This window comes from Benincasa hispida, chromosome 6 (assembly GCF_009727055.1).
Source record: "Benincasa hispida cultivar B227 chromosome 6, ASM972705v1, whole genome shotgun sequence".
In the NCBI taxonomy this organism is placed as follows: domain Eukaryota; kingdom Viridiplantae; phylum Streptophyta; class Magnoliopsida; order Cucurbitales; family Cucurbitaceae; genus Benincasa; species Benincasa hispida.
The window spans coordinates 5753043-5763980 of NC_052354.1; the positions used below are offsets into that span (position 1 = coordinate 5753043).

General features: G+C 28.4%; 1 protein-coding gene across 3 annotated transcripts; it reads right to left on the reverse strand.

Annotated features, from left to right (window-relative positions):
* Positions 1–2183: 2183 nt before the first annotated feature.
* Positions 2184–3714, reverse strand: LOC120080614 (transcription factor MYB8-like). Of its 3 annotated transcripts, XM_039035345.1 has the most exons (3): positions 3387–3705; positions 3182–3311; positions 2184–3073 (listed from the first exon to the last, which is right to left on the reverse strand). In XM_039035345.1, the coding sequence occupies exons 1-3, from the start codon at positions 3517–3519 to the stop codon at positions 2497–2499; spliced, it is 840 nt and encodes a 279-aa protein (XP_038891273.1). In that variant the 5' UTR covers positions 3520–3705; the 3' UTR covers positions 2184–2496. The 3 variants fall into 3 exon arrangements, with proteins under 3 accessions (XP_038891273.1, XP_038891270.1, XP_038891271.1); XM_039035342.1 differs by having other exon boundaries at positions 2184–3311; positions 3387–3714; XM_039035343.1 differs by having other exon boundaries at positions 3182–3712.
* Between the last annotated feature and the right edge of the window lie 7224 nt (positions 3715–10938).

Here is a 10938-nt window from a genome sequence, read left to right on the forward strand (position 1 = left end):
TTATTGAAAATACATAAACTAAAATTAGATATTTAAAAATACAATGACCAAAATGAATCAAATCAACTAAGCTAGTTTTGGAATCTTCAAAATAATGATTTGAGATAAATGCATGAGAGACTGAAATCCATGTGGTAAATGAATAGCTAAGCAAGTGGAAACATAGAATTCTTTGTTGTAAGCATTCATGCTTTGAATTTTGATAATGAACTTAATTGATAGTCTACTCTACTCTTTGATGTAATACATACGAAGTCAAGTTTGATGTGAGATTAAAAGCACATAACAAATGAATCAAAATTCAAACCAAATTGGGTAAAATTTCTAAGCCCTATCCACTAGAGAGCAAATGTATATATATATATTATAAGTCATATGAATCTTCATATTTACAACTCTTCCCTTTTATAAACATTATATTAACTAGTGGGTGCGAATTTAGAAATTAAATTGATATGTTAATATATATTAAGTTTATGTTTGAAATTAAAGAATATGTGTTTCTTGATGTATCTATGTTGTGCATTGAATATGATCAAATGTCATTACTCAAACAAAGGTGAATGAATTACAATTATATTACCAAAAGTCATGTGCTAATAAATTCTTAAGCCCCACCAACTTGTGCAAGTGTCTCATATTGCTCATATTCAAACCCTAACTTCTTCCCCCCCTCCTCTCCTTACAAATGAGTATTAAGAAGAATATACCACTTCAAGTTAATTACAAGATACCATAAAGTGAAAATTCAAGCTTCTCTTATACACATTTACTTCATTTTTAAATAAAATCATTGGCCAAACATAGGGGGGGAAATCTAATATTTTACCTATATTTGTCATTTAGATATTTTATTGATAATTCATTTGATAAAAACATTATATTTTCAATTAAGAGATTAGAAGTTCAAAATTCTTAACTACTCTCCTATTATCGTTGAACTAAAAGATATTAATGTTTGAGAGATATTCGAGATATCTTGTTCCTATAATCTTGATTGATCCATTATATCCTATTTTTCTATAATTTTTTTTATAAAGAAAAACTTATATAAAGAAACAAATAAACAGTTTTGATGTGCATTATTACTTATGGGACATTTGGTGGATAGAGTTGAATTGAGTTCGTAATTATTATAGGAAGAGAGAAATTGGGAGAGTTTATGTGAATAACGAGGTGAGAAATGTGAGTTAATGCAAATAACGAGGTAATAAACTTTTTTAATAATTGGTGAACCAAATGGTGGGTGAGTTTTTTTTTTTTTTTTTACCCACTCAATCCAACCCAATTTGGGGGGCTAGACACCCTGTAATCTCCCATGTTAAGAAAATGGGAAAAAAAAACAAATAAATATGTTTTTTTTTATGAAGTTAAGAAGAATATTGTAAAGCTGAATTGTTTTGATATAAAATTAGGTGTAGGTGTAATAGGAAGTTGGATTGAGAAGCATATATACCTAATGAATCTAATATTATGCATTTTAAACTAATGAATATATATATATATATATATATATTGTGAAATTAACATGGTTATTGGGTTGGGAATTGACATTTTCCACACTACCAAATTCCTTCCACCAAATTAATTTGTGTTGCAATGGAAGAGAGCCACCCAAAATGCCTCTTTTTTATCTCAATTATTACTCACTTTTGCTAAATAAAATAATAAATAAATAAATAAAAACTTTTGTCAGTTCATAACAAGGAGCAAAGATTTGGACTTTTAAAAGATTGTATTAATTGAGATAGTTCATCAAGGAACTCTTTTAGTAACAAAATATAGTCTAACAAAAAAAACAAGAACATAATAAAATGTTTTCTTATGAGAAATGATAATTATTGTATAGAAAAAAACAACAAGTAGTTATCAAACAAATTAGTTTATGTTTTAAGTACTTTCTTTTAGAATTTGAAAATATATTAATATGGCGAACTTTTAATATTTTTTTTAATTGGATTGTTATTGTAAATAATCTTTTAACTTAAAACTTTTTGACATTTTTAAAAAGTAAGATGAATCGATTCAAGTATATTAAGTGAATAAGACATTAATTATTATTTTAAAGATTGATGTTTATTTAAACACTTCGTCGTCAACTTTTATAATTAATTTGACATTAAAAGAAAAGAATAGATAATTATTTGATTATATTAATAGCTAAAGAATTATCATAAAAGTAATTGGGTACAAAGAAGAGAAGATGTCATAGATGATCATTACTTATAGATGAATCCTCTTTTAGTAAGCAAGAGGATATGCAAATTGAGGATTTACATATTTTGCTTTAGCTATGATGGAAAATGACCCAAAATTAATAAGATTCTTTTTTTTTTTTTCTTTTGAGTGAATAAAATCTTGTCAATCTACAATATCTATATCTACATTACAATAATTAATAATTTTTACCTAAAACTTTTTGCTATTGAAAGTGGGGAGACTTGGATTTGATAATTATTCTCTTCTATCTCCGACAAGCTGTTTGTAAAAATGTGTCTATGAAGAACCCAAAGCACTTGGCCGGAACCCACACAACCACCCATATGACCTCTGGCAATTCCGGCAACACTCCCCGTTGTTGTTCTCTAATCCCAACTGGTAGCACAAGCACACCAACGGGCTTCTCTGTCGCAATCTCGACTCCGCCGAGCTCCTCGACGACCCCCTTGCGGCCTCTGCCTGAAATGGCAGCAATCCAATTGAGAGCTCCAAATTCACCTCTGTCTTCACAAAGACCGCCGCCGTCGCGGCCTTGGGATCCGCCGCAGGCAGCGGCGGATCCATCTCCGTGGTGGTGCCGCTTCCTTCTTCGTCGGGTTGGGAGGAGTGGACGTTGATTGCAGGCTTCATGATGGGAAGCTCTGCGATTGGAACAGAGGAGGAAGAAGAAGAGGAATTGTTGGGCGTGGGATGATGATTGCGGTAAGTGGCGGCAACGGCGGGTTCGTTAAGAGGGCGGTGGGTTTGTGGATCGATGCCACGGCTGATGAGTTTTCTCTTGATGTGGGTATTCCAATAGTTTTTGATTTCATTGTCTGTTCTTCCAGGTAATCGACCCGCAATCACAGACCATCTAATTAACAAAATTGAAAAAGAGAAGAAACCCAAATGAGATAGAAGAAAATTTGAAAAACCCAAATGAAGAAATTGAAGGAAAACAATGTTGAAATGAGTGAGAGACTTGTTTCCAAGAAGGGAATGGAGTTTGATGATGAGTTCATCTTCATCGTCAGTGAAATTGCCACGTTTAAGATCGGGGCGAAGGTAATTGATCCAACGAAGCCTACAGCTTTTGCCACAACGAAGCAATCCTAATATTGAAGAAAGAAAGATACAAAAAATAAGGAAAGAAGAAGAAGAAGAAGAAGAAGAAATAGAAAACGTACCAGCAGCCTTAGGGAGAGTTCGCCAACAGCCTTCACCATGGAGGCGAATGTAATCGATGAGGCGTTGATCTTCATCTTTGGTCCAAGCGCCTTTGTTGGTATGGGCTTTTTCGCAGCAAGGGGATCTTCCCATAACAGCACAAAATCAAGTTGAATGGAATGAAAATTTTGTAGAGACGAAGAAAGTAAAGAAGAAGGGAGTTCCTGGAAATATATAATGGGAGAAAAATGAGGAATGTGATGTGGAAAAAGGCAAAAAAAGGGTAAAAGGGATATATAGAACAGAAATGAAAGGCAAATGAGGATTTGGGTTATGGGTATGGCTAATGCCCATTGTGTAACCACTAACCACTTGTCTTTCCTTTCTATCTTACCAACTTGGTCAAATCCAACCCCACATCACTCCCTCTCTCTTTCTCCTCTTTCATTAAGTCTCCCACTTTTTTGCTTCCCTTCTTTCTTTCTCTCTCTTCTTTTTCACCTTACTTGCACCAAATTATTCAATAATAAACTCCTCCCAACAAATTCTATTCCATCTACATTTCCAATTACTACTTTCTTTTTCTTTTCAAAAAATATTTTAATCCTTCAAATAGATTCAAAACAACCCTATTTACATATTTCAATCATATCATAAACTCTTCTTACTTCTATTTTGATATATATATATATGAAGCACATACACATATCCTACACGATACGGATATGATCGGATACGATGATTTGTCCATTTCTAAAAAATCTAAGGTACGGATACGTCTACGGATGCGTCATTTTTTTATATATTTTTTAATGTATATATTTCTAAAAAACTAGATAGTTGAATATACATTTTCTTTTTCTTTAAAAAAAAATCTAGGATATAGATAAATTTAACATACAAGTTAATAACAATAGCACAAAATAGAATACAAACATTGAAATACAATATAAAAAAACAATATCTAATATGTTGAAGTACAATAGTTAATAAAATGCAATAGAAAAGCTACTCATATTGCAAATAAGAAGAAGAATATTAGAGGGAGAAGTATGAAGATAAACAAAAAATTTCTTCATTGAATTGTTGAAGATGTCCAAATGGTTTATATTTTGGTGGACTTTATGGGGACTCAAATGTAAAGATGGAGATTAGATGATTCTAGTCTAACGTTTGGTTCGTTATTTTTTTTTTTTTCCTTTTAGTTTTGGACTCGAGTAGTGAGCTTTTTAAATAGGTTACCTAGTTTTAGATTGGGAAAGATTAGATGAGTTGCTTGTATTTTTTCTTTAAAAAAAATGTGTAGAAATAGATACGTCAAATCGCATGTTAGATACGTATCTGGGAAATATCTGAAAGTACTGTATCTGATACCGATACGTGTCTGATATTGATTTTTTACCTCACATGAAGTATTTGTGATTCATAAAATGAGACCAAATCATGTTCAATTCAAAATTGCATAGATGTAAAGAAAAAGAGGAGGAGACTTTGTAAATGAAAGCAAGTTATAAGTCAAGCATTCACTATTTTGAAGGAGTGAGAGAAACAACATGGTCATCTTTTTCGTTTTCTTTTCACTTAATTAAATTTTATTATATAACGATTTAGTCTTTGTAGTTTATAAGGACATTGAGTTTATAACCAACTTATCGATTTACATGTGTAAATAATAAATGTAGTTTAATCTTACCCATATTTTTCATGGTAGGGACTAAAATTTTAAAACTTTAAATTATAAATACTAAAATTTCATATTAAAGTTTAAGAAATATACTTATAGACTAAATTATTGTAGGCTTCATAGACTAAATTTGTTAATTCTACCGAAGTCTAGAGACTAATGTTTTTTAACTTATCAATTAAAGTCATTAAATTTTGAAGTTTATGTCAATTTGGTCTCCAAACTTTCAAAAGTTTTAAATCTCTAAGTTTTCAATTTTCTATTTTGATGTTGAATAGATTCTTGAATTTTAAATTTTAGATCTAAAAGCTCCTTTATATATTCAAATATTTTAAAAGTTAATTAATCTATTAAATATAAATTCACATCTTCTAAAATTAATTTTTTTTAAAAAAAAATCATTATTACATTTTGAATGTTTTCCAACACAATATTAGGTCATTTCTATATTTAAACATTTTGCAATTGAACTTTTTTTTTTTAATAATTTTTTTAGGCATCTTACACCAGTTTGTTGTTCTTAGATTCTTACTTCCAATCTCATGAACTATGATAAGAACCCACTCCATTTCACCAAATTTTTTTTACTATATAGGATCTTCAATTCTTTTTAAGTACGGGTTGATTCGAACTAAAAATTTCTGAACTGCAAACAAATTATAGGTAGTTAATTTGACTATACTCTTGAATACCTTCAATTTTATTTATATTATTTTTATGTCTCGATAAATGTCAAGTCGTTGAAATAAGTATGAATGAAAAATTGTAGATTTTTATTATTCGATTAAAGGTGATGATCATAAAGAGAAGGGGAGAGATCTAGAACAAAAATTGATGACATTTGAAAAGGTAAGAGTTCTTATCTTTTGAAATTTTGTATTTAAAGTTTATGTAATCGTTTTTATTTTTTTAATACTTTCTTATATTATAACCTTAAAGGAAGTAATGTCTTACTTAATAAGTTATGCTCTTGGATTGTAAACTCATAAATTAAATATATATATATATATATATATATATTTTCACACGTCAAAACCGTTAAGTTGATTTTTTGTTTATATATCTTCATTTTTCACTTACTAAAACTTTTGGTAACATTATTCTAAACAAAAAAAATTGAATCAAAATTAATCATATTCTCTTCACTAGCTCTTGAGTACAATCATATCTAATTTCTTAGAATTTGATTCTCCCCTCACATGCCAATAACATCTAATTCCCAAGCCTTTAGATACCAATGTCAAAGCCCCATATACTCCCAAGGGACAATTGGTTTATATGCTAACCACTAAAAAAGAATAGAAATTCAAACCATATGTCATTATAATTCATTGGAATAAATAATTTAATATATACCATTAATAAAAAACAATTCAACATAAATTTGATTATCTATATGCAAATTAAAAAATAATTAAATCATGCTTGAATAATAAAGTTATTCCCTTTAAAATTCATTAATTTTTTTATTTATTTATCATCTTAGCATACCAAATATGTACCCTCTTGGAACTTCTTTTTTTTCCTATTTCTCATTTCTTAGTAATGTATATGTCATATTCAAAAATAATAAAGAATGAAATTCAAAGAAGAGAAAAAAAAAAAAAAAAAAAAAAAAAAAAAAAAAAAAAAAAAAAAAACAGCATTTATATTTTTGCATGTATATTTGAACAGTATGAGATTATTGTTTCTCTCATTCACATTTATGCATTTTGAAGATTAGCAAAATTTGTGTTGACCTTTTTGAAGCTGTTTGACAATATTTCCAAGTTTTAACTTCTTGTGTACAAATTGTTGTGTGTGAAGAAAGCCCCTCCAAAAATGACTGCCCAACCCAACAAAATGAATCCAATTTATTGTTTTTATTTCATTTTCAATATGTCAATTTATTTTTAATAGCTTGGAATTTGGATATATATTCCTTTGTCTCATACCAAATCAAACCAAATTGTTTCATATAATGTAAGCTAAATTATATATAAAAAAATGCCCTTCGACTTTGCACTTTATGTCAAAATATCCCTAAATTTTCAAAAGTTTCAAAAATACATTTAAACTTTCAAAAGAGTTTAAAAATACACTTACGGTTAGTTTTGGAGGGAAAACAGTTATACCTCGTTACAAAAATAACTTTAAAATGAAAAAAAATAATAAAAATGCTCATGTTGTCGTTTGAAGTTTCCTTAAGTTCGAAAAATATAATTATAAAATAAGTTATATAGATATTCTCATTTTTTTTCCATATAGATAATTTTGTTTTTATCTTCATTTTCTTAACTTACCCCAATTTTCTCGTGAATCAAAATTTTAAGTTAAATCATAAAAGTCCACAAAATTTCAAGTCAAAATCTCCCTTTAAAACATATCAAAACGATAAATAGTAATAAAAAAATGTATTTGGCTAACGTACAACTTTGTTAAAATATTTAAGTCCTAAAATCCATTGGACTTCCTTTATTCTCTTTCTTCTTATTATAGTCCATATACAAGTATGCGATTTTATTTATTTACTTATTTTTATAAATAAATGTTAACAAAAAGTGAAGTAAGAGAGAATTGAAGAAGAGATTGGAGAAAAAAAAATATAGAAAACGGAGAAGTAAGACAATATTAACGGTTTCTATTCATTAATAGTAAGGGTATTTTTTAACATTTTTTTAAGTTTAAGAGTATTTTTAAACTTTTGAAAGTTTAGAGATATTTTTTACACAAAATACTAATGGTATCCATCCAAAACTAAGAAACTCATTTAGGAAGTTTAAGGGCATTTTTTACATTTTTAAAAGTTTAAAGATATGTTTTACACAAAGTACAAAATTTAGAGATATTCTGCATAATTTAACATATAATGTAATGTCGAATAAATTGAATTGAACAAAACTACTTTTGTTACCTACATGATATGAGGACTAATACTACTAATAGTTTGAAAATTATTATATTGAAAATCATTTTATATATACATATAGAAAAGTTAATAAAAAGTTGTATATTTTTATGATGGAAAATTTTTTGAAATAGAAAAAATGTCAAATTATTTCTAAAAATAATAGAAGAAAAAACACTGATAGACACTGACTTCTATCAGTGTCTATTAGTGATAGACTTTAATAGACACTGATAGACTTCTATCCGCCTCTATTAATCTCTATCAAAGAAAATTAAAATTTTACTATTTTGTGTAAATAGTTTCCTTATTTTTTTTATTTTTGAAAATTCTAATTTGTGATCATATTACTTCGGAAATCTTATAATTTTTCATAAATGAGTGCTTCTTTTCTGAAATTGTATTGTTTTTTCTTTTTAACAAAGTAGTTTCTTCTTTCCAGACTAATCATCTATTTTTTTGTTGTTCTCGAGAATTTGACTTGAAAATCATCCACCATGGCGAGTTTATTCTCTCATTTCTTAATCATGGTCCTTAACTTTGTGTGCTTTACTTCTCTCTTGTTACCCTTACTAAAAAAGAAGGGAAAAAGAAAATTTAGCATGAAGTATGTATGCTTTTGTTTTCCTTGGGGCTTTGCAATTTCAAAAACTTACAATTACAAATTTTTTGTGTAAGTTGAGAGAGATAATTAAATCAACAAGTTAAAAGGAAAGATAACAATGAGTACATTTTACCAAAGGCTGGTCAAAACTTTTGAAATTAATTTAAATTCAAACCAAACAAAGTTACCAAAACAATGCAAAGTGACATGAAATGGGAATTTGAATTTGAAAAGGAATAAAAAAAGTTTCTTGAAAAACATTTTAAAAAAGAAAAAGGTAGTTTAGGATAGTGTGTTTGGTGGCCAATGTGTTGGTTTTTAGTGGTTGTTTTTATTAGGAAAAATGATTAAGGAAAGTGAAATCAAATGGTTTGGAAGGTTTAGGGTTTCAATGAGTTTGATGTTTAGGTAAATGCTGCTCACAATTTACAAGGGGAAAGATACTAAAACAATCAACTAAAGGACCAAAACTGACACAAACTGCCAAAACAACAAGATCAATCAGTAGGTTCATTCAATAGAGTTGGAAAATTCTTACCTAGTTTCAATTCCAAAAAAAGTTTTCAAAAGATTATTGTAAGCTAAATTATGGAAAGTAACCTGAACGAGATTGGGTTCAATGAAACAAAGAGAAGTTTCATTTTAATCTCTGAAGTCTGAAATTTATTTCAAAACAATTTAAACCCTATTGTCACATCTATTGTCTTCTTCCTCCTTTCAACCCCATGACCTCAAATTTTTGTTCTTTCCTATGATCTTTTTTAACTAGCTCCACCTCAAATGTGTTTAGATTTGTTCATTTAAGCAATATATAAAATATACATGAACTTTTTTGTCTTTGAGTTTACCAACAAAAGTCTTCAATTGTTTTGAAAAATAAAAATGAAAATTAGATTTTAGGAGTTAAAATGAAACTTTTCAGAATTTAGAGGTATAATTGAAGATATTTTTGTACGAATGACCCAATCCTAGAAGCGTTAATACAAAATGGCCCAATCCAAATGAAAACTGACCTTCTGTTAATATCATAGAGGATTCTATGCGTGAAACTCCTTCTACCAATGAAGGATGTTGCACCCATCATAAAACAGTTGAAGCTGGCCTAATGCGATACTCATTTCAAGGACGATGTTTTTTCAAAAAGAAAACTTTTAAAAAAACACCAATGGCCAATGTTCTCTTACTACAATTATTTCAATTTATGTTGTTCCTTAATAGGCTAAGTTTGAATATTTTTTTAACATCAAATGTAGAATGATTTTTCAAAAAAATTACGACAGGATTACACTATAATATAGTGATGACAAGGCACTCACGACCCCGACTGGATGATTGTACCAGCAATTTTGAGAAAACACAATAGTGCCTTGTAACATCATTTCATTGGCTTGGTAGCATTAGATCATATATACAAAAATCTCGAAACAAACCTCGGAGTTCAAGAATATTCCCTCTTTTTTTTCTTTTTTTTGACATCTAGATGCTCCTTTGGATGTTAATACATTTATTAGTGTATCAATCTACATGCTATATCAAGTTAACCAAATTTGATCTGATGGGCATGTCATGTGAGCTTTCATTTGTTGTATTGATAGGATAGGCTAAATAGAACTATAGAAGTATAATCAAAATTTAAAGACGTTATTAGAAATTATAAAAGTTGAAAAATTAAATATATAAATATAAGGCTTAAAATACAAACACGCAAATTATTATAACTTAAATAAGCTCTCGACTCTAAAGATAATTTCAATGTATTATCTTCAAAATTGCTCCATGGGAGAACATGTTATTATGAAATGCTTCTTCCACAAAAGTGCTATTTTTGGCCATTGGATCAACACGAGGTTGTGATTCAAATACATCAATAAAACATCAAAAGGGAGAATTTCATTGTTTTTAACGTTAAAAACTATTCAGAAATATGATTTTGCTCTAATGATCTCACTTTTTTCTTACATATTATTTTAACCATATTTAATACACTTTATATAAAAAGAATCATTATTATTATATATGAAAATTTTATTTCAAGAACATCAGAGAGGACACATAAAAATAGCAAACTAGTATTCCTGCTTTCATTCTTTATTTATATTATGGGAACTGTTTTAAAAATTATCCTACCAAATAAGTTTTCTAAATTATTTTGAACAAGACATTCAAACATGGTCTAATTTAAAATAATAATAATAATAATAAATAAATAAATAAAAAGAGAATGGAAAGATAAATTTTACTCTACTGTTTCTTTGTTTTTGGAGTTTTGCTGGTAGATTTGGTTTCCTGAATAAAAGTTTTAAGCAATTAATTGTGGAGTGACACAAAAGGGTAATATAAATACATGTGTATATATCAAAGAAAACAAAAGAGCTGAAATAAGAGGGATATGTTTGC

Coding starts and splice junctions, on each gene's coding strand:
- LOC120080614 (XM_039035342.1), bottom strand. CDS start 3,519: ATGGGAAGATCCCCTTGCTGCGAAAAAGCCCATACCAACAAAGGCGCT. Junction 3,312..3,386: donor AACTCTCCCTAAGGCTGCTG/GTACGTTTTCTA, acceptor CTTCAATATTAG/GATTGCTTCGTTGTGGCAAA.